This window comes from Gossypium hirsutum, chromosome A08 (genome assembly GCF_007990345.1).
Source record: "Gossypium hirsutum isolate 1008001.06 chromosome A08, Gossypium_hirsutum_v2.1, whole genome shotgun sequence".
NCBI classification, from domain to species: Eukaryota; Viridiplantae; Streptophyta; class Magnoliopsida; order Malvales; family Malvaceae; genus Gossypium; species Gossypium hirsutum.
The window spans coordinates 221,660-247,921 of record NC_053431.1 but is presented as its reverse complement, the minus strand read 5'-3'; the positions used below and the strand labels follow the sequence as shown (position 1 = coordinate 247,921).

The 26,262-nt window shown below is 32.5% G+C and overlaps 4 protein-coding genes and 1 non-coding gene across 10 annotated transcripts; 4 read left to right on the top strand and 1 right to left on the bottom strand.

Moving 5' to 3' along the window:
• The first annotated feature begins 2,196 nt into the window (after window positions 1-2,196).
• On the top strand, window positions 2,197-5,026 carry LOC107938396 (ankyrin repeat-containing protein At5g02620). 2 transcript variants are annotated; one of them, XM_016871539.2, is made up of 4 exons: window positions 2,197-2,458; window positions 2,944-3,482; window positions 3,566-3,978; window positions 4,046-5,026. In XM_016871539.2, the coding sequence occupies exons 2-4, from the start codon at window positions 3,140-3,142 to the stop codon at window positions 4,910-4,912; spliced, it is 1,623 nt and encodes a 540-aa protein (XP_016727028.1). In that variant the 5' UTR covers window positions 2,197-2,458; window positions 2,944-3,139; the 3' UTR covers window positions 4,913-5,026. The 2 variants fall into 2 exon arrangements, with proteins under 2 accessions (XP_016727028.1, XP_016727027.1); XM_016871538.2 differs by having other exon boundaries at window positions 2,197-2,743.
• A 1,705-nt stretch (window positions 5,027-6,731) lies between these two features.
• LOC107938399 (uncharacterized) lies at window positions 6,732-11,086 on the top strand. 2 transcript variants are annotated; one of them, XR_005900006.1, is made up of 9 exons: window positions 6,834-7,648; window positions 7,809-7,952; window positions 8,164-8,236; window positions 8,514-8,619; window positions 8,711-8,807; window positions 8,936-9,031; window positions 9,112-9,316; window positions 10,206-10,445; window positions 10,543-11,086. XR_005900006.1 is itself a non-coding variant. In XM_016871541.2 (7 exons), the coding sequence occupies exons 1-7, from the start codon at window positions 7,115-7,117 to the stop codon at window positions 9,265-9,267; spliced, it is 1,206 nt and encodes a 401-aa protein (XP_016727030.1). In that variant the 5' UTR covers window positions 6,732-7,114; the 3' UTR covers window positions 9,268-9,417. The 2 variants fall into 2 exon arrangements, 1 of the variants encoding a protein (XP_016727030.1); XM_016871541.2 differs by lacking the exons at window positions 10,206-10,445; window positions 10,543-11,086 and having other exon boundaries at window positions 6,732-7,648; window positions 9,112-9,417.
• On the top strand, window positions 10,256-15,179 carry LOC107938412 (probable LRR receptor-like serine/threonine-protein kinase At1g05700). The gene is made up of 8 exons (XM_016871559.2): window positions 10,256-10,445; window positions 10,543-10,604; window positions 10,949-11,006; window positions 12,991-13,528; window positions 13,598-14,061; window positions 14,139-14,271; window positions 14,650-14,718; window positions 15,104-15,179. The coding sequence occupies exons 1-8, from the start codon at window positions 10,256-10,258 to the stop codon at window positions 15,177-15,179; spliced, it is 1,590 nt and encodes a 529-aa protein (XP_016727048.2).
• A 1,362-nt stretch (window positions 15,180-16,541) lies between these two features.
• On the bottom strand, window positions 16,542-21,614 carry LOC107938436 (probable NOT transcription complex subunit VIP2). 4 transcript variants are annotated; one of them, XM_016871605.2, is made up of 15 exons: window positions 21,449-21,599; window positions 21,120-21,251; window positions 20,626-20,734; window positions 20,371-20,549; window positions 20,130-20,178; window positions 19,797-20,015; window positions 19,219-19,431; window positions 19,016-19,111; window positions 18,660-18,748; window positions 18,287-18,472; window positions 17,476-17,898; window positions 17,342-17,394; window positions 17,208-17,249; window positions 16,978-17,122; window positions 16,542-16,871 (listed from the first exon to the last, which is right to left on the bottom strand). In XM_016871605.2, the coding sequence occupies exons 2-15, from the start codon at window positions 21,135-21,137 to the stop codon at window positions 16,812-16,814; spliced, it is 1,881 nt and encodes a 626-aa protein (XP_016727094.1). In that variant the 5' UTR covers window positions 21,138-21,251; window positions 21,449-21,599; the 3' UTR covers window positions 16,542-16,811. The 4 variants fall into 4 exon arrangements, with proteins under 4 accessions (XP_016727094.1, XP_040931412.1, XP_016727092.1 ...); XM_041075478.1 differs by having other exon boundaries at window positions 20,665-20,734; XM_016871603.2 differs by having other exon boundaries at window positions 19,797-20,178; window positions 21,449-21,614.
• Window positions 20,626-20,706, top strand: LOC121205482 (small nucleolar RNA snoR35). The gene has a single exon (XR_005900559.1). It is a non-coding gene; the product is annotated as a small nucleolar RNA snoR35 (small nucleolar RNA).
• Window positions 21,615-26,262: the final 4,648 nt, after the last annotated feature.

Below are 26,262 nucleotides of genomic sequence, written 5' to 3'. Positions count from 1 at the left end.
TGTAATTTATTGAAAGATAGATTAAATTGCCAATTATTCATTTAAATATAATATTTTAATATAAATAATAAATTAATTACCTTATATAATTTTTAAAGACACTCCTTAACAAAATAAAAATTATGAATTATTATATATTTCACAATTTAACCCTAATTTGAAATAAAAAAAATTACTTTATAGCAACAAAAATAAAGCTGTAATGAATCTAAATTTAACATAAAAATTTTAATGATATTAATAATTAGACTTACATTTTTTAATCTAAAAAAATAGAATGACTAAATTCTTTTGAAATAAAATTAGAAAGATTAAATTTTAAAAATATGAAGAATACAGGGACTCGGAGCAAATTTTAACCAATTAATATAAAGATATTAGTTTTATTAACAAGCATGTTTAGAAGTTAAAGCACTTCTTAAAGTTGATTAAAAGCTGATTATCATTTGTAATTATATAAAAAGAAGGTTTAAAGAATTGTGAAGGAACATGATAAATTAGAATTTTAAATGTAATTTACTAAAATCAAGGCAATATTATCCTCTGCAGTTATCCATTAATTGGATAAATTTCATATGGGGTGTCTCATTATTTGTCGGGGGGCAATTGTAAGGACAAAGGTGCACTACTAAGGGCGCGTGGGTTCCAGCTTAATTTGGAATTTTTTTATACTAAATAGATTGAAAAAGAGAGACTAGAAAAACACTATATTAGTTTGCTTAGGTAACTTTTATGGACATTTTTTTTTAATTTCAAACTAAATGATAAACTAGAGGTGTGCTGGGCCGGGCCGGGCCTACCAAAAATTTTAGGCCTGTTTTCTAGGCCCGAGTCCGGCCCGGCCCGGCCCAAAATATGGGCCTAAAATTTTGTCCAAGCTTTGCCCAAAATAAAATTGTTAAGTCCGAGCGCGGCCCGACCCGGCCCATATTAAATTTTTTTAACTTATTTCATTAAATAAATTTTTTTAAAATATATTAAATCATCCAATACATTTAAAACAACTATTAAAATAAGAAACAAATAAAAAATATATTAAAACAATTCTTAAAACAATACAAAAATTGATTATATTAAAATTAAAAATAAAATATAAATATGATTAAAAATAAAAAATATATATTTAGTATATAATTCGGGCCGGGTCGGGCCAGGCCCAGGCCAAAAAAGTTTTACCCGAGCCTGGCCCATTTTCTAAACGGGCCTCATTTTTTTGCCCAAACCCATATTTTGTACCTATATTTTTACCCGAACCCTCCCATTTTTCGGGCGGGCCTTCGGGCCGGGCCGGGTAGCCTGGCCATGCACGCCTCTAGATAAAACTGTCTATATTAATTTTATGCTTGTCTAGGCCTGACTCGACTCGAAATAATTTTATACATTTTTTTTATTTATTAAAATTTTTTATATAGCCATCTTAATATTATTTTAATATGTTCTAAATTATATAATATAAAATATTATAAACTTAAAAACGGGTCAAGCCTTGAATGTTCAAGCCCGAGCACGACTTATATTTTAAACCAGGGGCGAAGCCAGAACAAATTTTTAAGGGGCCGAATGAAATTTTAATTTTTTTATAGTCTATATCTTTATAATTTTTAAAGGATTAAATCGGATTTTTATAATTTTAGGAGGGCAAAGTGTAATTTTATCTTTACTAATTTAAAATTTTTAAAAAATTTAAGAGTCTAAATAAAAATTTTACATTTTAGGGGGCCGGGGCCCTGCCTGGCCCCCTAAATCCGCTCCTGTTTTAAACGAGATTAATTTTTATTCAAATCCTAATATTTTTACTCAAACCCTCCCAAATTTCGGGCGAGCCATAAACATGTCTATTTTTATTATTTGATATCTTAAAATAATTTTAGTCACATAAAAATTTAGATTGAATATTTTATAACCAATAAAAATAAAATTGAATAAAATGTTGTAACTTAAAAGTTTTATTATTAGTACATATTAGCCTTAGTAATTAAGCATACACAATGCCTTTTTGCATTTAATGCACCTACCATTTTGATTAAATATGTGGCTATCATATTTGGTAGGTTTGGTTTTAGTGTAGAATTTTGGTAACAAAATCTTATTTTAATTATTATTATTTATGGTATACATACTTTCATTCGACGTGAATATTTATAAAAATATTTAATATTGTAAAAAATAAAAATGGGGAAAAATACAGTGTAATGTAAAAACTTAGCAACACCTAATTATACAAATAAAATAAATGGCATCACTAATTCAAACGATATGAAAGGCGCGTGGCTTCTGTTAATTTCCGTTGGTTTCATAATCCACATCGCTCTGGTTTCGTGGTCTTGCTTTAGCTGGTTTTTTTTTGTTGCCGTTCATTTTTTTTTTCCGATTATAAGCCAGAAAAAAGAAGAATCTTTTTTTTTTACATTGTTAATAACCGATGATTATCACCATTACAAAAGCCTCCATTTTACTGGTTAGATTATATTTTTTATAATTTCCGGGCTGGGACGGGGTTTAGATTCGAATAAAGTTGAAAATACATGAGCTTTTTATGTTTATAAAGCCAAAAAACTGTTTTTCTTTTTTCCTGTTCCATTTTCTTCTTCATAAACGAAGTTTTTTTTTTGCTCTCCCTTTTTTTTGGTGTTGTGATTGGTAACCGAGAAAATTTCAATTAAAAACGGCTTTCTTACTTATATGGGTGCTTTTGGTTTTTTTGATGGATGAGAGAAAAAATAGCTCCTTCATTCAAACTCGGGTAATTATTATCAACCATACTTTTCCATTTCTTCATTTTCTTGTTCTTTAGTTCAAAATTATTTTCTTCTTTTTGCAAAAATGGAGTATGAACAGATGAAAAAAAGTTTCCTTTTCTGTTAGCTTTTGGTTTCTGGGATTGTTTATTTTTATGCTTTAGATTTGTTTTTCATTGAATGAAACCTCTGTTTGGTGTTATAGGAAAGCTTTTGATGCAAAGAGACAGTACAGAACCAGATACTGAAGAATCTCATTTCATTAGTTGTGTTTTTTTTGGACCAAAAATACCAATTTTGATCTGGGATTTTGGTGCCAGATGAAGAACAATAGACATTTCAATTCATAAACAAAGTTAGGCAAAGAAGAATTCTGATTTTGATATTGATTTTTTATTACAATGGAGGCACCAGCAACCGAGCAGCCATCTGTTCCTGCTCGTAGGAAAAAGATGACCAAACAGTTAACTGGGAAACGTGATGACACGAACCTACATGCTGCTGCAAGAGCCGGAAATCTTGCTGCCGTGTCTGAAATATTGAAAAACACTGGGCCGGATGAACTTAAAGAACTGTTGCCTAAACAGAACCAATCCGGCGAAACCGCCTTATATGTCGCCGCTGAATACGGTTATGTCGATTTGGTCGAGGAGATGATTAACTATTATGATCTTACAGATGCTGGGATCAAAGCTAGAAATGGTTTCGATGCTTTTCACATTGCTGCTAAACAAGGAGATTTAGGTATGTTTTTCTTATTACATATGACTTTATGTGTTGGTGGTGAATAACTGAATATGATGTTTTTGAGGTTGGCATTGTTGCAGAGATTTTGAAACTGCTGCTGGGAGTGCATCCAGAATTGGCAATGACTGTTGATTTATCAAACACTACTGCTTTGCACACTGCTGCAACACAAGGCCATATAGAGATTGTGAAATTTTTATTAGAGGCAGGTAGTGGTTTGGCTACTATAGCAAGGAGTAATGGTAAAACAGCCTTACATTCAGCAGCAAGAAATGGGCATCTAGAAGTTGTGAAGGCACTTTTGGCTAGTGAACCCGGGATTGCACCAAGGACAGATAAGAAAGGCCAAACCGCACTTCATATGGCGGTGAAAGGCCAAAATCTTGTGGTGGTTGAAGAACTGATCGGTGTTGATCCGTCGTTGATGATAAATATGGTTGATACTAAAGGAAATACAGCCTTACATATAGCTAGTAGGAAAGGAAGAATTGAGGTAATCACTAATCACCCCATTTTTTCATTATCAATGCAAGAGACTAATGTGGTCTTTCATGGTGCAGATTGTTAAGTTGTTGCTTAGATACAAAGAAACCGACATGAAAGCTGTTAATAGAAGTGGTGAAACTGCTTTTGACACAGCTGAGAAAACAGGGCAACCGGATATAGCAGCTTTGTTGCAACAGCATGGGGTTCAAAGTGCTCGACTCATTAAGCCTGCAACACCGAATCCAGCTCGGGAGTTGAAACAAACCGTAAGCGATATAAAACATGAAGTGCACAATCAACTAGAACACACCCGACAAACTCGAAAACACGTCCAAGGGATTGTCAAAAGGCTCCACAAAATGCATTCTGAAGGGCTTAACAATGCAATAAACTCCACTACTGTAGTTGCTGTGTTAATTGCCACGGTTGCCTTTGCTGGTATTTTCCAAGTTCCTGGTCAATATGTGGATGATGCAAAAAACGTTCCTCCTGGACTCTCCCTTGGTGAAGCAAGGATAGGCCAAAACCCGGCTTTCGTAATATTCTTCATCTTCGATTCGATTTCCCTCTTCATTTCCCTAGCTGTTGTGGTGGTTCAGACCTCAGTTGTAGTCATTGAAAGCAAGGCAAAGAAGCAGTTGATGGCTGTTATCAACAAGATAATGTGGTTAGCTTGTGTGCTTGTTTCAGTGGCATACTTAGCGTTGTCATTCGTTGTGGTCGGAGATGAACGATGGTTAGCTATCGGAGTTACCATTATCGGATCGGTAATAATGTTTGCAACTTTAGGCACTATGTGTTATTGGGTGATCAGGCATCGAATTAAGGCTTCGAGCAAACGAAATATTCGAAGATCTTCAATGGAGAGCCAGTCACACTCTTATCCGTTGTCAGATACTGAAATACTAAACAATGAGCTTAACAAAATGTATGCTATTTAATAAGTCCTGTTTTCCCAGTCCTATGTCCATTACAGATCTTGTCCCCTTCTACAAGTTAACCACTAAATGTATGTATATCTCTCAAATGATCATACTTTGGTTGCTTTTAAGAAACATAAGTATCTTGTCCCCTTTTTGTCTTGTTTTATTTATTTATTTATTTTGCCATTTTTAAGCTGCTGTTGAAATCTTACTGGTTTGTAAAGAATTTGCATAAGGAAGGCATATGATTAGAAACACAATTGGACCCCATACAATAATGCAAATCAACATAAACAGCATTCAACAATAATTTAAGTAAGTTTTTCCAATGTTAGAGATTGTGTGATTCGAATCCTTCACTTGTCAAATAAATAAATACAGTGGCAAAACAAGGAATCTGTGGTACGGACCATATCGCATAAGTTGAGTCCGTATAGAACTATATTTTTATTATTTCACTTTGATTAGAACAATGTTTTTCAATGTTTTTCAACTCTTAATTAGTTGTAATCGAAACTCCTCTTATATCATTTGTTTTTTAATATTAATGATTTTTTTCTTCTTTGCTCATAATTTTTCTCCAAATGGATTTTTAAGTAAAATTTTTGTGTTCTTATTTTTTTCGTATTATTTTACTATCATTTTATAGCTATTTCCGACCTCTTTTTTTTTTATAACATTTAACATTTTTGAATTTGAATTTTATCATTTGAAATATTTTACATCACAAAAATATGAATAAATTTGATGTTTGAAAAAAATAATTATGAAAAGTTAGATAATATATAGATTAATTGATAAGTTGGGATGACCCATTTAAACGGAGGTTCAAAGCATAAGGCTAAAATTTGACAACTCAATCAAATCAACACAAACAAAGATTAGAACCAAAGGAAAATGCTTCGAAGAGTATATATATGCATGGGATGCCTATATAGAGGAATACAGAAAAGCCTGGAATTTTTGTTGTGAACACTTTTATACAGCGCCGGGACGGGCTTCGACAGAGAAAATATCCAAAAACTCCTTGTCTAAACCGGACATGAACTCAGCCCAACCTGACTTTCGAACAGCTCTATTGCCAACACCTGGCTCAATTAAATTGGCAGCTTTAGAAGGTGACATGTTAGAGGATCCCTTCAGTTATTGCAATGATGTGGGAAGTTTCACACTTTGCATTGTTTGTGCACCACGAGACCAAATATCATACTTTATGGAAATAAGGTTAACCACTAGTTTAATTGTATTTTGTTTTTTTATTTAATAAATGGTTAAATTAGTACAAGTAGATTAGATAAAAAAATAAACTGATTATTCTATTAAAAATTTTATCAATTTTTACTATTAAATTTTGATCTTTATATGTCAACATAATGTATACACTGCTTTAATAGGCGAACAGGTCAACTCTTGAAACATACTATAGTCCCAAGTGGCGAAGAGTCAACATCGAGGTGCCAAACTTTCCTGTCGATGTGAATTTTTGAGGAAGATCAGCCTGTTATCCCTAGAGTAACTTTAATCTGTTGAGCAATGATCTTTCCACTTGGTATCGTCAAATCCCTAAGGCCGAATTTTGTCTTTGCTCGACGGTTGGGTCTTGCAGTCAAGCTCCCTTCTGTCTTTGCACTCGAGGGCCAATTTCCATTCGGCCAAAGAAATCTTTTGCACGCCTTCATTACCTTTTGAGAGGCCTATGCCCCATAAAAACTTTTATATATTGCTAGTTAATTATTTCATCAATTATATCAAAATTTAATAATATAAACAAAATTTAAAAGAAAAAAATTGATTTATTTTTTGAGCCAACATAAATGAATTAATTTACTCCTTATTTGGAATAAAAGAGGTAATTAGGGTTCAATGATAATTTTAATGTGGAGTATACAAGTGCAGTTGCTATATTAGAAAACCCATTGTTTCACGCAAGGTCTAAACATGTGGAACTTGATTTGCATCTTGCCATAGTTGAAATCGTAGTTGAAACCAGGTTGAGGTCAACTATGTTCCACGTAGCTCACATCTTGACAAAACAGGGCCTTCAATAGCATGTAAGTATATATAGTCCGGCCGACATGATCGGCTAAGAAGTTTGTTAATGGCATTTAGTGCTTTAGTTAAGCTGTAAGTAAGTTTCTCTTTCAAATCATTCATGTTTTCCTTCACTTTCCATCCATCCAAACACTCCTCTCTTAGTTATTTATCTTTATTCCTTTATTAATGGCTTCGCTCTTCATTTCCCATACCTTGTTTCCCTCTAAATCTCGCCTCTTTCGTGGGTTAACCCTTTCTCCACACCGCCATGGTTTCGCTTCCTTCACCAACTGCTCTAAAAACAACGATAACCTCACAACACCACCTTCACAAGATCAAGATAAAAAACTTCCTTCTTCTAAAGAGCAACTGTCTTTTGCTGCTGCAACAGGGGAGCTTTTCTTGGGGATTGCATCAAAATTAATTAAAAACAGATTGAATAATGAAGATTCAACAAGCCTGGTTTTTCTCAGACCCAGAAAGAGAATCAATGAGAGTGAGGTTGAATATAATGGAAACAATGATAAGGAGAGAATTGGGTTAGTGATGAAGGATGAGATAGAACCAGATGTGATATGGGAACAAAGGGTTAAAGACATTGAAGCTGAGAATGAAAGAAGAGTGGTTACAAGCCCTGGGTTTAGCTTTTCTGGTGGTGGCTTTTTGCTTCCTTATCATCTTGGAGTTGCCCAGTTTCTCATTGAGAAGGGTTACATAAAGGTTTGAATTTGATTGTTCATTAATTCATTTAGAAATCTTGGTTTCCTTTGAGCTTTAATTTCATACTATAGGGCTTTGAGAACATTGAGAAACTCTATATATGAACTCTGTGCAGTGATATTGAACCACAGTAGCCATACCTGATATTTCTTTGATTCAGGAAACAACACCATTGGCTGGTTCATCTGCTGGTGCCATAGTATGTGCAGCGATTGCTTCTGGAGCTACAATGGATTTAGCTCTAAAAGTTGCTAAAATCTTAGCCGATGATTGCCGGCGTAAAGGGACAGCTCTTCGTCTTGGGGTATATATGCCTAGGCCTAGCTCAATGCTTGTATTTGTGGCTTAAATTTTATTATAGTGTGTATGATTAATGATCACTAATTGCTAATAAGCATGTGCATTTGCAGTCTAATAATCATCAATGCTTCTATAGGTTCTTGATTCCATCAGCTTTGATATCTTAGTGGCTTAATATCTCATTTACTGTTTGATCATTTGCTTACAACCGACAGGCTGTACTTCGAGATCTTCTTGACGAGTATCTGCCTCCCGATTCTCATACTAGGTGCAATGGGCGGATTCGTGGTGAGTACGATAATCTGAAAACAGATAGATACTGTATGCATATTCTTTTACACAGGGAGTAAATAGAGCTGATAACTGAAAATTTTTTGAAGCATATATGATAACATCTAGTTAGCCTCTCAGAACAAGTTGGTAATAACGAAAAAGTAGATAGGCAGCTTTAGAGAGATGTTTGAGGTCTAGGTTGCATTTGGAAGTACCAAAGTGGCTACAAACAACATGGATGTCTGGTTTTTGAACAATTAACATTTTCTTTTATTTGTAACTATTATGTCAGTTGCTATAACTCAGATTCTTTGGAGGCCTAGGGGTTTACTGGTGGATCAATTTGATTCTAGAGAAGATCTAATCAATGCAGTCATTACATCTTCCTTCATTCCTGGGTAAGAATATATGGTTAAGACACATTTCTGCATTGAAAAAAAACACTTGCTATGAAGTTACCTGAAACATTATACAAACATGTCTTTGCAGGTATGTTGCTGCTCGCCCTGCTGCAATTTTCAGAAATCGTTTGTGCCTTGATGGGGGTTTGACATTTTTTATGCCCCCAACATCTGCTTCTAAAACGGTATTTTCTCAACATCATTTAGAACCGAACTTGTCTCCGAAAATTCCATGAAACTATTTGTATTATAATCCACCATAGGGGGCTTATATATATATATATGATGATATGATGGGATATTGTCTTTGCAGGTCCGAGTTTGTGCTTTCCCAGCCGGTAGGATGGGAGTGGAAGGAATCGGGATTAGTCCAGACTGTAATCCAGAGAATAGGGTAACCGGAAGAGAGGTAAAATCCCACAGCTTTGCAAATGTTAATTGTTTCCTTCGAGTATAAGCCTCTGAATTCTTGTTGCCAACTACATACAGCTTTTCAGCTGGGCAAGGGAACCGGCAGATGAAGAAAATTTCGAGAGGCTCTTTGAGCTTGGATATCTTGATGCAGCTGTATGGGGAGAACAGAACCCTGTCGAAGACATTGTTGTCTATGAAAGTCCCCTTGTCGAGAATGGTTCTGCAACGTAATTTCATTCGGAGCGATCGGGCATGGCTAAAACATTGAAATTTATATAGGGTATGAAATTGTCAAAAGAAAGGACGAAGAAAGGGATTGAAATGTAGACTTTAGTTGATGTTTTCAGTCCTTATAATACCAATAAAAAATTGCATTTCTCATTGTTGGATCATAGTTATTGATTGCCTTAACATGATCATATTTGAACTGACAAGTGAGTAACGAGAAAAGTGATAACAGGGTGAGTAAGTGGCAGACAATTAGAGTCCCCATTTTTGTATCCTTCTTTAGCAACAAGTCAAAAAGTAATTAAGAGACACGCATGAAGACAACAGTCAACGACATATCTCATAGCTTTGCTTTGTTAAGGTTGCAGTGTTTAGACTGTTGGGTTTTTTTTTTGTTTTTCTTTTCATTCTTGCTTTTCAAGGGACAATCATGGAACCAGCAAACATTTGTTCTCTGGTGCATGCAAATCTCCATTGAACATTGACTGAAGAAAAAAAGAAAAAAGGGGAAAACCCCATTCATCAGGTGGTAAAGAAAGGATTTAAAATAATAATTTCATGACAACAATAAACCCGACATGATTGAAAATGGGGTTCTTATTTCAAAGGCCAATGACCAAATATTTCCCAATTCTGCATTTCTTTTTCAAGTATAATGAACAAAGCTCTATGGGGTTCTGAGAGGCGTAGTTGCAGAGCCAATTTGGCATTCTGTCCACCTCCACTAATACTTGTTACCTAGCTTGGAAATGGAGGTGGCCAGTATGTCAAACAGGCTCTGTAAATTTGTCACTGCGAAACCCTATGAGATATTAATGACATGCCCCTTCACTGTGTGTTAATCTGTTGAGTTTAATTTCCTTGCTGCATATAAATATATGCATACACACATATGTATATATATACTTCTTATTCAATATGTTACTGAATCCAACTTGCAGGAAATGCTTATAAACTGAGCAACCAGAGATAGCAGCCATGTTGGAGCAGCATGGGGTTCAAAGTGTTCGAATCATCAAAGTCTGCACAATCAACGAGAAACACACCCGACAAACTCGAAAACATGTCCAAGGCATTGCCAAAAGGCTCCACAATATGTAGTTGCTGTCTTAATTACCACAGTTGCATGCCATTGCTGCGATTTTCCAAGTCCCGTCTCTCCCTTGGGGAAGCAACTATAGGTGAAAACCCTGCTTTTGTAATATTCTTCATCTTTGATTTCATTACCACTAAATGTATTATCTCTTAAATGATCATACTTTTTGTCCTCATTCTTAGGCAACAGAAGATTACTTGCTCTCAATTGCAAATTTATGGATCTGAGTAACACTCGGATTCAAGTATGTATGTTTAGGTCATATCATCACACCCATCACCTAATATGCTTTGGGCACGAGTCTTGAAGAAAATGAACAGCTGGAGGAACAATGCAGGTTCTGTGGGCAATGACAGCTATGGTTGAATATATAGTTTTGTCTTTTCCCTTTTGAGCTACTGTTGAGAAATCCTACTGATTTAATGATTTGTAAAGAATTTGGATTTCCAAGTCGTAAGAAGGATCAAATTATAACAAATTAAAGTACAATGATTAAATCTAAAATTTCAGCATAATAAAGGGGCAAACAAAATTAGAGGGAAGAAGAAAATGTTTAGTTGGCTAAATTGCTGTTGTTATCATCGACAGTTGTTGTTGCTGTCGTTAAATGGTTGCTTCATTGTTCGTCTTGTCGGTCTCATTCCTGGTAACTTCACAGCTTGAATGAAATGATGTTAACCAATATATGATTTAATTAATTATGCGAGAATACTTTGAAATTCTACACATCACTTTCTCTTGATTTCAAGGAACTTTCTTCAGCTTTTCTTTGGCCCTTTTTATACAATTATTAATTGCTTCAATCTTGGATTCTTGGCAGAGGACGATAATGAAAACGTGTGAAGATAATGTGTTTTTCTTTGCAATTCTCGAGCTTTAAAGTTAAACCCAATCTATCTGAATTTAGCATGGATTTAAAGGTGATCATGAACCGGGTTAAGTAAAGTTTGAATTGGGTCTCAATAGAATTTTAAGCCTATTTTTTAAGTTCGAGCCCAGTTTGAAAAATAGGCTTAAAATTTTACTCAAGCTTAATTCGGATAAAAATACTAAAACCAAACTTGACTCGGCCTGTCCGCATTAATTTTTTTATATTATTATTTTTATAAAAAAATAAATTTTAAAAATATAATATATTAAATACACTAAAAACATTAAAATAAATGTTTTCCAACAAATTAAAAATAAATTAAAAAATTATTTATACTTAAAAAACACTAAGATAAATGCAACTTAACAAGCAAATATATAAAATAAGAGTTATAACGTCCAAACAACAACAAAATAGTAGCAATATAATAACGAAATAACACCAAAACAATAGCAAAAACAGTGAAAACAACAGTTTTTATTTATTTATAAATTTGGGCCGAGTCTGGACTAAAAAGACTTATCCGAGGCTTAATCTATTTAGAAAATGGGCCTCATTTTTTTTACCTAAACTTATTTTTCGAGCCTATATTTTTATTTGAATTCTTTTATTTTTTGTGTAAACTTTTGAGCTAGATAACCCAACCCATGATTTAAGTGTATATAAATGTGTAACAAATATTTTTATATAAAATAAGAGTTATAACGTCCAAACAACAATAACAAAATAGTAGCAATATAATAATGAAATAACACCAAAACAATAGCAAAAACAATAGTTTTCTTTTTTATAAATTTGGGCCGAGTCTGGACTAAAAAGACTTATCCGAGGCTTAATCTATTTAAAAAATGGGCCTCATTCTTTTTATTTTGACCAATTTTTCGAGCCTATATTTTTATTTGAACTATTTCACTTTTTGTGTAAACTTTCAAGCCAGATAACCCAACCTATAATTAAGTTTACATGAATGTGTAACAAATATTTTTATGTAAATACAGTTGTTAAAATATGTATACTTGAGAATTGACGAGGAAGTTGCGATGAAGATGACAAACAAAAACACAAGCCTCGTCGTTGTCTTCGCAGAACATAAAACTTATCGTCAATAAAACATTAAAAGATTGTAACATCTACCATTATCACACATTGGGATTTGCTTATAAATGCTTCATTTTCATCTCTAAGTTGTTCAAATCAAGAGTTTGACAATGATAAAGGTGTTGTTCTTTGCAATTTTATTAGCCCAAAAAGCTTTTTCTCAAGGTATAAAATGCTACTCCTTTTTTATTTCATTTTTGTTAAATTCGCATTTATTTTAAAAAAAATTAAATTTAGCACTCAACCTTTTAAAAAAAATTAAATTTGATTTTCAACATTTTAAATCAAGATATTGATCAAAACGTTAAATTTTTAAATATGACGGTCCAATAACAATTGACATGTACTTCAGTTTTTAAATTTTTTTAAAAATATTTTTATAATTTTAAATTATTTATTGACGTGCCACGTCAATATGAAGTATACATGTATTGCCATGCATTAAAAAAATTTAATATTTTAATTATCATTTTTGTTTAAAAAAATCTATGACTTTTTGAAAAGTTAATGTGTAAATTTACCTAAAAAATAATAAAAATGAAATTAATAAAAATTGAAAATGTGAAGGACTATATTTAACTTCACGTTTTTTAACACTCTCAATGTATATAATATGTAACCGTTCTTCTAATGTAACGTATACTTTAAATGGCTTTATAAGATACATGGGATTGGGTGAGGATAGACTGTGGATCAGACACAAGCTATAAAGATTCAAATGGTGATACTTGGGATTCAGATGATGATTACATTAAAACTGGCGACAATAAACAAGTCGCTTCGACCAGTTCTTCCGACATCGAGCAACTGAATACTTTACGTGTCTTCTCGGAACAAAACAAGAACTGCTACACTGTCCCTACACCAACATCAGCCAGATACTTTGTGAGAGCTATGTTCTGGTATGGTAACTATGATGGCCTTTCTAAGCCACCGACTTTTGACCTCGAGTTCGATGGGAACAAATGGGCTACCGTTGTGACTAATACTACTAGTTTCACGTATTACGAAATGATTTATGCAACCAAAGGGGACAGTATTAGTATTTGTCTAGCTCGAACTCGAGATCAAGAGTTCCCTTTCATTTCCAGGTTGGAATCTTTGCCATTGCCTGATGATATGTATCCCCAAATGAGAAGGGATATGGCTTGGTTCATAAGGTATCGTTACAATTACGGAGCCGATGATAGGATAATTGGGTAAGAAGTAACCAAATTTGGGATCTTTAAACATGTTTGAACTTCTTTAAACAATTTGTGCTTATATAGGTACCCTGATGATAAATATAACCGGATATGGGAGCCTCAGATACCACCTGGCTTAGATTCAGTAACCGCGAATTTCACATCCCTCGACGAAACATCTGTTAATGTCCCTCCTGATTCTGCAATAATCAAAGCAGTTGAAGCAAGTGCTACGGATAGAATTAACTTAAGTTTTGGTTTTGACAACGTGAGCCACCTCGACCATGTCGAAATGTACTTCACCGAGCCATTCTTGGAAACTAGTGAGACTAGATCGTTCAACGTAACCGTGAATGGAAGTTTCGTAAACACTACAACCCCGGAATACCAGATCTGTACTAGTGTATGGGCGAATTTACAGTCCATTGGCACTTTAGACATTCAATTAGTACCAACGGAGGATTCCACATTGGCACCAATAATAAGTGCCATTGAAGTTTACACTGTTAGCCAACCTCTTGTCATTGCAACTACATCACAAAATGATTGTAAGACTCATTTTACCCTAAAATTTTTCAATTCCAACACATAAAATTTCGAGTTTAACTCAGTATTTGTTAAGAAGTGGACGGGTTAGAAGAGTTCATCGAAACGTTCGACCAGTTGAAGGGATGGAGCGGAGACCCGTGTCTACCTAATGACACCATTTGGCAATGGTTGAACTGTAGCACTAATCAACCTCCAAGAGTAACTTCAATGTACATAAAACTCTTTTCATTCTTTAAACATTTCTTGCATAGCAAGAAAGTTCTTCGGGAGAGAAAAAAAAACTTCTTTTCGTCCAAGGGCGAAACTAAGGGGGCTGGCAAGGGCCCCGACTCCCTGAAAATGGATTTTCCATTTAGGGCCTTTAAAAATTTTAAAACATTAAATTAGTAAAGGTGAAATTGTACTTTGGCCTCCCTAAAAATATAAAAATTTGATGTAATTCTTTAAAAATTATAAAGATAAACGCTATTAAAATGGTGAAATTACATTTTTGCTATCTTTAATTTCAGCCCTCCTAAAAGGAATTTCTGATTTCACCCTTGTTTTCGACTCCATTGCTATGAGAACAATGCTAACATATGTTGCAGATATCTTTCTGGTTTTGGTCTCCAAGGTTATCTCACAAATTTCAGCCAAATGGATGCCCTTGAAGTAATGTGAGTTATTTAACTTTTCACCATTAACACTATTATATTAAAGGATAAACTATGCGACTAGTTAACCAACTATTCATAAGTTTCATTTTTATCACCTAATTATTCAATGTTTTTTTCCATCAAAGGGTAGGGTTAAAGTATTATTTCAATTTTTAAAGTTGCTAAGTTATTATCATGTAATTTAACCGCTGTGACCAATTTTTTTTTTAAATAATTGGTAATTATTTTATAGCTTTTCACGTTTAAACGATTAAAAAAATATTTATTAATAATTGAATAAGTACCAGAATGGTTTACTCTTAAATTAAAAACATTATCACTCACTGGATGTTTGGTTTAAAGCACTTATAAATTTGCTGTTTTCTGTTCCCTTATCATGAATCAGAGATTTGCATAATAACAAACTTTCAGGGGAAATTCCAGATTTTCTTGGAAAGTTACCGAACCTACGATTACTGTGAGTAACTTGTTGAAATTCCAGCACATGCGTGTATGAAGTACTCATATTCTAAATTCTCAAACCAAGTTTTTTTACAGTGACCTCCGAGACAATGATTTTTCTGGTTGTGTTCCACAATCAATAATCGATAACAAGCAAATCAATTACATGTAAGCAGGCAGGCTCATCATCAAGCATTACTTTTCATGTTTCCAACATTTCGAACTAACTGTTGTTCCACGTTTATGTCCGAGCAGGATTGATGAGAACGAAAACTCAAGCTGCCGGAAAAGCAAAAATGCGGCGACGATAGGGTCGAGTATCGGTTCAGTTATACTATTGGCGCTTCTTGTTTCCTGCTGTTACTATTGTTGTTGTAGAGGATCAAAACAAACAGATCCTTCTCCAACTGAATCCACCGTGGAGTTCATCCCGGAACCGGCACCGGCACCGGCACCGGTACCACAGGTTATAGTGCAGCAGACAGTAGAGGTACATCAAGTTGTAAGAAATTATTGAGTTGAGATACCTTTATCAAAATCACTAAAATGATCCAAGGATTTTATTGAGACAAGCCTGAACCTTATTTCCTGTTCTTGTGATTGTAATAACTGTGATGCAAACAAATATTTCAAGATAAATTTAAAAAAAAAATTCAATTGAAAATTGATTTGAACCGATTTTATTACATGCGGTTTATTTTCAATTCAATTATTACTTAAATGAATTCAATTCAAATTGATTTTCACTTCACAAATTAAAATAACACAATTATCCAAAACCAACCAACTTCTATTTTTACCAACTTTAATTTTCAATAATATAAAATAAATAATTTATATTTAAGTAAACTATTCACTAAACAATTAGTAAGTTTACATTTTAATCACCCAACCTTAAAATGTTTCATATTAATCATTAAACTATTGAAAAGTTTTTATTTAAATCATTGCACAATTAAGTTTTCTTTTTCCTTTTTAAAAAGTTTGACTAACAAACTCTAAGCTATGATTGATACGATAGTTCAACTCCCATCAACAAGTATAACATACCTTAAATTCAAAGTTAATTTGATGGCCAATGTTGAAGATTGAAAAACAAAATTATTTAAATTTTAGTTCACATATTTGTTGTTTCAATAAAAAACTAAAATGTAAAAGAAAAAAAATGAGATATTTCAATTGATGCAGGCAATACAAGCAAAGAAGATCATACGACAAAACGATTTTAACAGCCTAGTAACTTGAATGAAAATTTTTGAATAATTCAACAACTATTTTGTAACTTCTTAAAGTTGAGTAATCAAAACATAAACTTACTCATACCTTAGTGACCTAATAGCTTAGTGACATTAGATGTAGTTTATTAAAAAAAAAAAAACTAATGAACCAAATCCACCCAAACTGATATAAATCTACCCAGTTCAGTTTAGTTTTTAAGAACCAAAATATGACATAGTAACTTCACTTTTTCTTTTCAAAACCGGACTTCACCCTTAAGAACAACAGCCTTGACAGTTCAATTCCAGGTTTACTAGGAAACAGACTATGACAACATATTGGAAATGCATTAAAGATTAGATGGGAAAAGAGGCTACAAGTATTGGCTGCTCATAGCTTTACAATGTACACCAAAAAACAGAAGAAATAGCTTGTTAATGTTGAGGTAAAGCCGGTCTTTTTTCCAACATCTCGTAATGAATGACAAAATTGTCCTGCACTCGAAATATATAGGCAGCTTTCAGTAACTACAACTAGAGTAGTGAGCGACGTAAAATGTACACGAATATATATGCTGTGGGAATATAATAGTGTTCCAACCTTACGGATTGTTTCAAATGACTTCGGATCAAAACAGTGATAAGAACCTCTCTCATATGTGTTTGTCTTAACCAGTGGCTCCACATTGGGGACTCTTATGAACCATGATCGATGCTCCTTGTGGTAAAACCAGCCTCTATTATAACTGTCAATAAGAGATGTACAATGAAAAGTTGGGGAAACAAAAAGACTGTATAAAGCTTGCAGAGTTCATTTAGTAGAGATCATACAGTTCATTTGCGGCATATAGTTGAGCTTCGTCTTTTGGCATGCTGCATGGCAAACAGAGAAAAAATACGGCTAAGAATAAGATCTTTACGATATTCAAGGAAAAAAAGAACAATAGTCAATAAAGAAAACACACCTGTAAAATATATAGAACAATGCATCCACAGAAAATTTCGAAAAATAGCCTTGCTGCATGCACCAAAAGGAAATCAGAACTATCGTAGAAAATTCACTAATTCTGGCAGTTAAGATAAGCAAAAGCCAGCTCACATGTAATGCAGGTGGTTGCTTAGCGTAATAACATTGTGGCACAGTGAACTCTGGGTCACCCTTAGCTGGTTCATCAGACCACGGAGAACGAAAAGTCTTGTGAAGATTTTCCGATGAATTTAAATTTAAACCAAGTGTTGTCAGATCAATTCCGAGTGCAAGGGAAGTCAAATCAGGATCAGTCATCTTTATCACACTTTGCAAACCAAGTAAACCAAATGGGTCTGGATTAGACTGTGTGGCTTGCATTGATTTCATGCCTGGTTCCCTAAATGATTGATTGACAGCTGATATCTGTTGAAGACGAAATTGGGAAGGGTTCTGATGTTGCTGATATTGCTGAATAAGCTGGTCATAACCCATGCCAGAAACCGTATTTGAGGAATTTAAAGGTCTTAGTCCAACTCCAGGTGGTCCGTTGGCCTAAACCAAAGATGAAAGAGGATGTTAGAAGTAATTATATTTAACCTCTATCAAATAAGAAAAAAATAATAATGCACAAATCAAACGCAGGCATAAATGCGTCCAACAAAAGGAAGTCAAACCAAATTCATCATCTTTCAGTGGAACCTATTTTTCAGCAGGCTGTTATATGAGAAAAAAGGGCTCAATTTCACATTCTTTCGGTTTGATCAACAATGAACCTCAATTCATCTAAGCCACTAAAACACTCCTCAATTTGATGTATCAAATCAGTTGAGGATCTGTTTCCGTTGAGGATCTGTTTCCTCCTACCACCTAATAAGTAATAACTCCCTAATTTGTAATTATTAGGTTGCAAGAAACCATCTACATCACCAGACAGTCACACCTGTGAGTGGTAGCTTGAATGAGATGACGGGAATATATCTGAGCCATGTAAATGGAGAAGATCTTGGTTGTTTCCAGGTGAAAAGGAGACCCCGCTACCACTTGCTGATGGAGCATGTTGCTGCTGCTGCTGTGGGCGATGAGATGAATAAGATCCACCCAAGTTAAATCCTGCTGATCTCCCCATCTGTGCAAATTGCATGCACATATTAGAGAAAACATCTCACAGCATCATGAAGATAAAATATACTTATTTTTTACAAAATGAAGGAAAGGAAATACACAAGTCATAATATGCCAGCAGGCCATTACTAAAAATAAATATACAAAAAAGCAAATAAACCATAATTTTTCAATTTTGTAAATAGACTCACAGAGAAGTGCTGAGACTGCATCATAGACATGGTATTGTCATGTAGTTGTTCTTTCTGGTGCAAATCCATTGCATAATCAGCATTACCACCTGTACGATATTATATAATAACGGCCGAGAACATAATGGTTTTAAAAACAATAATTGCATTGTATAAATAAAAAGTAAGTCATTAAATGTGATAATAATACTGCCATAAAAAATCAGTAAACAGCTAATATACTAAAATGACCACAAAATCAAGTACTGATATAACTTCAAGCTGGATTCCCATGTACATAAAAAGTGAGAAAGATTTCTGTCTACCAGAAAATAAACTGCATTAAATCATAACAAGGTTAAAGACTATCTGTGAACCTTTAAATCCTGGTAATGCAGGGAAATCTTCATTTTGAATGCTGAACTCTTGGTTTTGTTGAACAATGGGACTAAGACCTTGTTTTCGTAATGAACCTGAAATATTTTAACTTAGAATGTTAGAACTTCAGTACAAGGGGAAAAAAAGAGGAGGAGGGGGGGGGGGCAAGTGAAAGTATCAGAAAGCGTTCTTCTTTAGTTACCCAATTGTCCTTGAGGCCCACCAGCAGAATTAGGACGACTTGTCAACTGAGGGAAATCATTGTTTATGTCAAAAGGGGAATTGTCATTTGAGTTCACATCATTCAACATGCCCATAGAACTAAGATTGTTCACAGCTTGAACATGACTCTGGGAAAGTGGACCCCCAGCAGTTGGATAAGAATTGCCTAACATTGAAAGTACCTGAGGAGATCCTGAATGCAGAAAGTGTCATTCAAATAAAGATGTGCAACTAAGCCAGTATATCCACTAGGCACAAATTCCATAATACAAAAGTAATAATCAAATCATATAAAATTGAAACATATATCCAGAATCTGTTAATAATAAGAACCACATTACTAGCGTGCACCGAGAAGCTATGAAGAGCAATGCAAGAAAAGGAGCCAAGCCAGAACACTCATCAAAAGAAAATGACAACGAGGGATGGTAAGTCAACCAAAATTTTTGGCCATTGTACTGATTTATGCCTAGGGAAATCATAGCCGGCAACACAAGTAAACAGTGGTCTTTTGTTGCCAACAGCGAAATATAAAGGTCATTGTTCACAGTAATGTACCTTGAGGAAGCACACCACTTATCAACCGATTCTGTCCCTGCACAGTTAAACTTGCAGATCCACTATTGCCACTTAAATTCAGACGAGATGCAAGACCAGGCACAGATAACCCTCCACCAGAGCTTAATGTCCTCCCGATGTTGCCCCCACCTACCATGTTTCCCATAGAACTTGTTATCCTAGGACCTGCATTTCCCAGAATTGGGGATACTCCCAATCCTGGAACAGCATTGCGGTTACCGATTCCTGCAGAGGTTGGGAGAATACCAGGTATAGAGCCACCAACTCCATTTGTGTTACTACTAAATCCAGGGTTTCCTACAATACTAATACCTCCTCTATTGGTTACTCCTGAATGACCATGGGAGCTGCCGTGAGATAACTGCAAAATGGTATTTATAAGAAAACAAAGTACATAGTACAAGAATGCAAGATTTTATTTCCTTCCTATTATTTTTCATTTTTATGGGGGTTTGTCCTAATGACATGCATGAAAGGAGGAGATAGTCTGTAGAATTTCTTTTGCTGCAATAAAAGAAGTCAAACTACAGTACAGTGGGAATATTAGAACTACCTGAGAAAGTGCAACTGGGAGATTATTTGATGCAAATCTTCCACCAGAAAGGCTCCCAGTAGGTTGTTGAACACCACCAGTTGGAACATTACTTAACGTTGAGTTTCTTGATGCAAGCGTGCCAGGCAGATTGGGAACATTAAAGCTACCATGAATATTATGCAGTCCCTGAAGAGAGCCTGCAAAAAACAAACAACACAATTGCATGAATTCAAAAGAACATAGATGAATGGAAATCCAGTAAAATTTACCCACCAGCGTGATGGAAAACAGGGGAGGCAGCACCAGACTGACCAGAGAAAGATGTTGCAAAAGAACGTCCGCTACTGTCTGGAAGATTAGATGCCGACCCGTTGATAGAAGACTGCAATAAGTTGCACAATATAGTTTCCAGTTAGAAGATAGACACGTGATACAAAAACACAGACAACAATTAACCAGGAAAAGAATGCAAAAACATGAACCAAAGTTTCAAACCAATTTATGGAACACCAATGACAAACAACCAACCAACATGTTTTTTACCCTAAGTTATTAAAAACCAGCATTCCACAACATGTTATCACAAGCACATACACAAACACAAACCAAAGAAACAAATATCTAGTTATCTTCAGCTAAAGAACTAAGTTCATCTGCAGAAGCCACACACTTCATTTAGGTAAAGGAAAAATAACAAGTCCAAAAACAAGAATAATGTTCTAAAAGATTGCAACTTCTAATAAATTGTTCAGTTAAAGTAACAATACATTAAGTAATCCCGACATTGCACAAGTATCAATAGGTAATGAAAAAAATCATTCCTCGGGAAGCAGCCTATCAGTGTCTTGAGTGTAAGTAAACAAAATCCTGATCTGCGAAGCTACTACAGTGATTATATCCTGAAAGGACAAACGCAATTGTGAGAAAACTAATCCCGAAATGACATAAATGAGGTGTTGTTAGCAATACACACCCTAAAATACTTTGACATATGTAGAACAACAATTCAGATAAAATTTGAAAGAGATGAACTCAGTGCGATTCAAGATCGAATTCAAACGAATCCAGATCGATTCAGAAGAGAGAGCGACAGTACCTGAAGCTAGATCAACGAATAAGAGTGGCCTTTGATTTTTTTTCTCTACCTTTTTTTCAACTTTTGTATGGGATTTCTTAAGAGCTGAACCAAAGAACGAGCTTTCGCGTTTCTGTTTGGGTCCAATTTTCCTGTTTATTTTTGCTTTTTTTTTTTTGCCCTAAATCTAATGCGCTAAATAAAAACTAAAGGGTAAACTAATTACTACTCCCTCAACTATTAGTGAAATGTTTTTGAGTCATCCAACTATGAAGAATTATAAAATGATCTTTCAACTATTAGTAAATTTTTTTTTGGTCACCTAATTATGAAAAGTTAAAAAATATCACCCAACTATTAAATTTTGTCTTTTTTGGTGTCCAAGAGGTTTCGGTGGCAGTTCTTAAAATTGACATAATAGTAACTTTAACTCTCAATATTTATAAATTATGTCAATTTAGTCTTAATTCTAAAAAATCTAACCTCCAACATTTACATATTGTGTAATTTAATTTTTTTTCAATTTTTCTTTTCTTTGTGATATTTTCACCTAAAACCTAAAAAAACAAATTTTCATTTTCTCTCTTTCTTTTAAATTTAACCCTCAATGTAAAAAAAATTTATAAAAAAATTCAAATTACACAATGTGTAAATGTTGAAGGTCAAAGTTTTCTAGAATCAAAACTAAATTGACATAATTTATAAATGTTGAGAGTTAAAATTATTATTATGTCAATTTTAAAAGCCGCCACTGTTAGCCTGTTGATGACTAAAAAGTACAAAATTGAATAATTGGATAACCATTTTATAAGGTTTTATAGTTGCGTGACCAAAAAGAAATGTATTAACAATCGGGTAACTATTACTGTAGTTTTCCCAAAATTAAAATAATATAAAATTGCAGAGAAGGATAAATTACATGAATAACTATCCAATTAATGCGATATTTTTATAACTAAAATTAGATTTCTTAATTTATATTTTTATAGCATGTTAGTATTTAAAATAATATTAAACATAACATATTTATATAAAATTTAATATATAAATAAAAGGTATATAAATTATATGATGTCATATGTGGATCAAAAGTTTAATACAATTGATCAAGTTTGTAGAGACAGCCAAATTCAATGATAATAATAAAAACTTGCTAGTTTTTCGTTCTTTATAATTATCCAAATAATATCTCGATTTTCAGTGTGAAGTTAAAAATTTTTTTTTAAGGATGACAAAACTATATTATAATTTTTATAATAGTAAAATATAATTTTTTTATTTTAATAGTTTATATATTTATAATTTTTTAAAGGATTAAATTAAATTTTTATCATTTTTAAGATAAAATATAATTTTATTTTTATTAATTTAAAATTTTTAAAATTTTAAATGACTTACATAAAAAAAATTCATTTTAGGAGTGGTGACCCCTCTAATTACGCCCTGTCAATTTGCTTAATATTATATATTCTTATTTTTTTTCGTAAGAAATAACTTAATAATCTATTTTCTTTCAACTTAAATCATCTTGAGTTGAATTTCAATCATTATTATTAGGGTGTGTTTGATAATTTGAATTTTTAAATTTTAAGTACTGAATTTTTACTATTAAAGTTTATAAGTATTGAATTTATATTAAAAAGTGTTTGGTAAATTAGTAAATATAGATTTTTAAAAGATTTAATTTTAATCTTATTAATATAATATTTTATATTATTTTGGATGAAAACTGAGTATGTTAATTTGAATATCTCATTTTTTTATAAAAAATATAATTTATTTTAAATTTTTAATAAAATAAAATTAATTTAATATTTTCTACATTAAATAATAATAGATTTATAAATGGGTAAATTGCTCTCAATGTCACTATATTATTAGTAATTTTATGTTTTTTGTCACTTAACTTCAAAAAGTTACAAAATGGTCACTGAAAAGTTTTCATTTAAGTCATTGGGCTATTAAAATCATTGTTATATGGCTTTTTCTATTCACTCCGCCTACACCAATCGAAAGTTCTCCTTCCCCTTTTCTTTTACAGTTCAATTTTATTTTTATGAAAGAATTTTGAATATCACGAATCTATGAACCAAAATTAAAATAGATTTTTTTCTGATCTTTGACACCGACCATCAGACAACTTGGATTTAAGGTATGTTATTTTACTCTTCGAGTGGTACTTATCCATCTTACTAATCATCAAATCGTCATTTGAAACTCGCTAGCCAAACTTCTAAAAGAAAAAACTTAATAACATTGTGACTTAAATGAATGCTTTTGAATAGTTCAATGACTATTTTGTAACTTCTTTTAAATTAAGTGACCAAGATGTAAACTTACTAATAGTTTAGAGACGTTTAGTGTGGTTTACCCTTAGTGAAATCATAGTGTCTTTATTTTTGGTTCCTAGATCTATATATTATACTAGAATAGTTCCATCTCACACTTAGCGTTGGGTTGATTATCTATTTTCTATTAAATCATAGAGTAAAAATTTAAAGTTTACAATATGCTCAAAGTTATTGTACTCTTCATATATTTGAAATTTAGTCTCCATATTTTTATTTTCAGAAATTTAATCTCTATTTTTCAAATTTTCAAATTTAGTTTTTTTTGTTAACACCGTTAAAATTCTTATGTTAAATTTCCCGATGTAACATTTTTAAATTAAAAAAAAACTCCATTCTTATCCGTGTAACAAAAAAAGATATTCAAACGAACTTGAATTTGATATAGAATTTTAACAGTGTTAACAATTTTTTAAAATTTATCTCAATATATCAAAATAAAATATTTAGACTAACTAATAATACTAAAAGTTGAGGCACCAATTTATTCAAAATTAAAGTATAGAAATTAAATATCAAATTTGAGCGAAATATAGGGATCAAAATTGAAATTTAACCATTCTTATATAATCTTCAAAAGTAGATGGATTGCAACTGAAATTTAGTCATTATTTTCTCATGTGAAAAGAAAGAAAAAAAGAATGGGACAGGTGTCATATATGATCATAAAAATGTATAGGGATTAAAAACTGAAATTTAGTCATTATTTTTGCTAATGTAAAATATAAATGGACAGGTGTCTTTTAAGGCCTTTGTAGTATAAATTTAACCATTACTTTTGTTTCATATTTAGAATTGTCTCACAATCGAATAAATAATATTTTATAAGTAATGCCAACCAAATACTTTTTTTATATAATTAATGTCTGAAATATGATTGATTATTTCAATTCCATTAATTAAAGTATTTTGGAAAAAAATTATCGTGTGAGAAAAGTTACCTCCGTTAAAATTTTAGATCGTTGGGTATCTTAAAGCATTCAAAAGTTAAAACTTGTAAGTTGATCAGATGGACTCCACCTGATGATAAATAGCATAAAGTGAATATTGATAGTGTAGTCTGTAAGGTGTCTGAGAATACTACTGCAGGTGATCTGATTCTCGATCACCATGGGACGTGAATTATTGATTTCTCAAGAAATATTGGTCGCTGCTCAGTTATTGATGCTGAACTTTGTGGAGCTCTGGCAGGTCTCAAACTTGCATGGAATCTTAGGCTGAAATGAATAATTCTCAAGTTGGATGGTACTAAAGCTATTCAAACAATTCAAGAAAATATAGTTGATCAACATTACTCAACTTGTGACATGTGCTATTAAGAATATATTACAACTTTCATGAATGGTTAAAGTTACTCGTACATTTAGAGAGGGTAACAAAGTAACTAATGGGTTAGTATTAATGGTATTCTCAAGACTAGTGGGTAGGTACTTTTTCATGCAACCGTTGGATGATATTCTACTATTATTATATAATGATTATTCCGGGGTGACTTGACCCCGAATAGTTTAAGTTATGGTTTAATCATTCTCTCTGGTCCAAAAAAAGAAGAAGAAGAGCACAATGAACATTAGGAAGATAAAATAATTATAAAAAATTAACCTTATATAAAATAAAATAAAATAAAATAAAATATAATTTTTTAAACTAAAAGTAAAAAATAAGAGATTATAACTAAAACAATATTTAAGTATCGTACAATTTTTATATTTATAATTAAACCAATGCCTCGTAGGCTATTTTATATTTATTACTAACTTAAAATTAATATAATAATTAACTAATATTTTTCAAATATAATTCTACTAAATAATGCTCATTTTTATTATTTTTTTTAAAATATACTTTATTTAATCCATGTATATCGATTTTCTAGTTGATTTTTTTTACTATTATGCAAATATTGGTGGGTCATAATATATTAAGCCATATGATTTGATAAATGTATACGACAATAAAATTTTAATCTCTAACTAACTAGTGGACCAACAGTAAAATGTCTTGAAAGGTACGGATGATGAATATTACCCTAAAATTTTGTATATAAAAGGTATAGTAATTAACTCGAGTTTACATAAAAAAAATGATTTTTTAAGAGAGATAAATAAGAATTTCGAAAATTTGTTTTTTTTTAAATAATACAACAATATAAATGATTCTTTAATTTTAAAATAATATAAGTTATAATTTGTTCTTCTCTTTTTGATATAATGCTTAGAACTATTCATAACTTCTCCCCAACCCTTAAATAGAAGGATAACGTGCGTCAGCACACTCGAACTCACATCCTCTTCCACTGACAATAATATTAATATCAATTGAGTTAAAACTCAATCATCAATAAGCCATAAATTTTACTAACCCTTAATTACTTAAAAATAACTTTTACAAGAATTGTACTAAAATCATGACATACATGGCTTAAAATATTGGAATGGTATAAGATTAGAATATTAAATATTATCTATTAAATGTTTAAATTATAGA

Excerpts from the sequence above, each read along its gene's own strand:
- LOC107938396 (XM_016871539.2), top strand. The coding sequence starts at position 3,140 with ATGGAGGCACCAGCAACCGAGCAGCCATCTGTTCCTGCTCGTAGGAAA. Across the intron at positions 3,483-3,565 it reads TGCTAAACAAGGAGATTTAG|AGATTTTGAAACTGCTGCTG; the intron begins GTATGTTTTTCT and ends GCATTGTTGCAG. Across the intron at positions 3,979-4,045 it reads GTAGGAAAGGAAGAATTGAG|ATTGTTAAGTTGTTGCTTAG; the intron begins GTAATCACTAAT and ends TTCATGGTGCAG.
- LOC107938399 (XM_016871541.2), top strand. The coding sequence starts at position 7,115 with ATGGCTTCGCTCTTCATTTCCCATACCTTGTTTCCCTCTAAATCTCGC. Across the intron at positions 8,620-8,710 it reads ACATCTTCCTTCATTCCTGG|GTATGTTGCTGCTCGCCCTG; the intron begins GTAAGAATATAT and ends ATGTCTTTGCAG. Across the intron at positions 9,032-9,111 it reads ATAGGGTAACCGGAAGAGAG|CTTTTCAGCTGGGCAAGGGA; the intron begins GTAAAATCCCAC and ends AACTACATACAG.
- LOC107938436 (XM_016871603.2), bottom strand. Across the intron at positions 19,432-19,796 it reads AAGTGGTGTGCTTCCTCAAG|GATCTCCTCAGGTACTTTCA; the intron begins GTACATTACTGT and ends TTCTGCATTCAG. Across the intron at positions 17,395-17,475 it reads AGCAACCACCTGCATTACAT|CAAGGCTATTTTTCGAAATT; the intron begins GTGAGCTGGCTT and ends TGGTGCATGCAG.
- LOC107938412 (XM_016871559.2), top strand. The coding sequence starts at position 10,256 with ATGGGGTTCAAAGTGTTCGAATCATCAAAGTCTGCACAATCAACGAGA. Across the intron at positions 11,007-12,990 it reads TCTTGTCGGTCTCATTCCTG|ATACATGGGATTGGGTGAGG; the intron begins GTAACTTCACAG and ends TGGCTTTATAAG. Across the intron at positions 14,062-14,138 it reads AACTACATCACAAAATGATT|TGGACGGGTTAGAAGAGTTC; the intron begins GTAAGACTCATT and ends TTTGTTAAGAAG.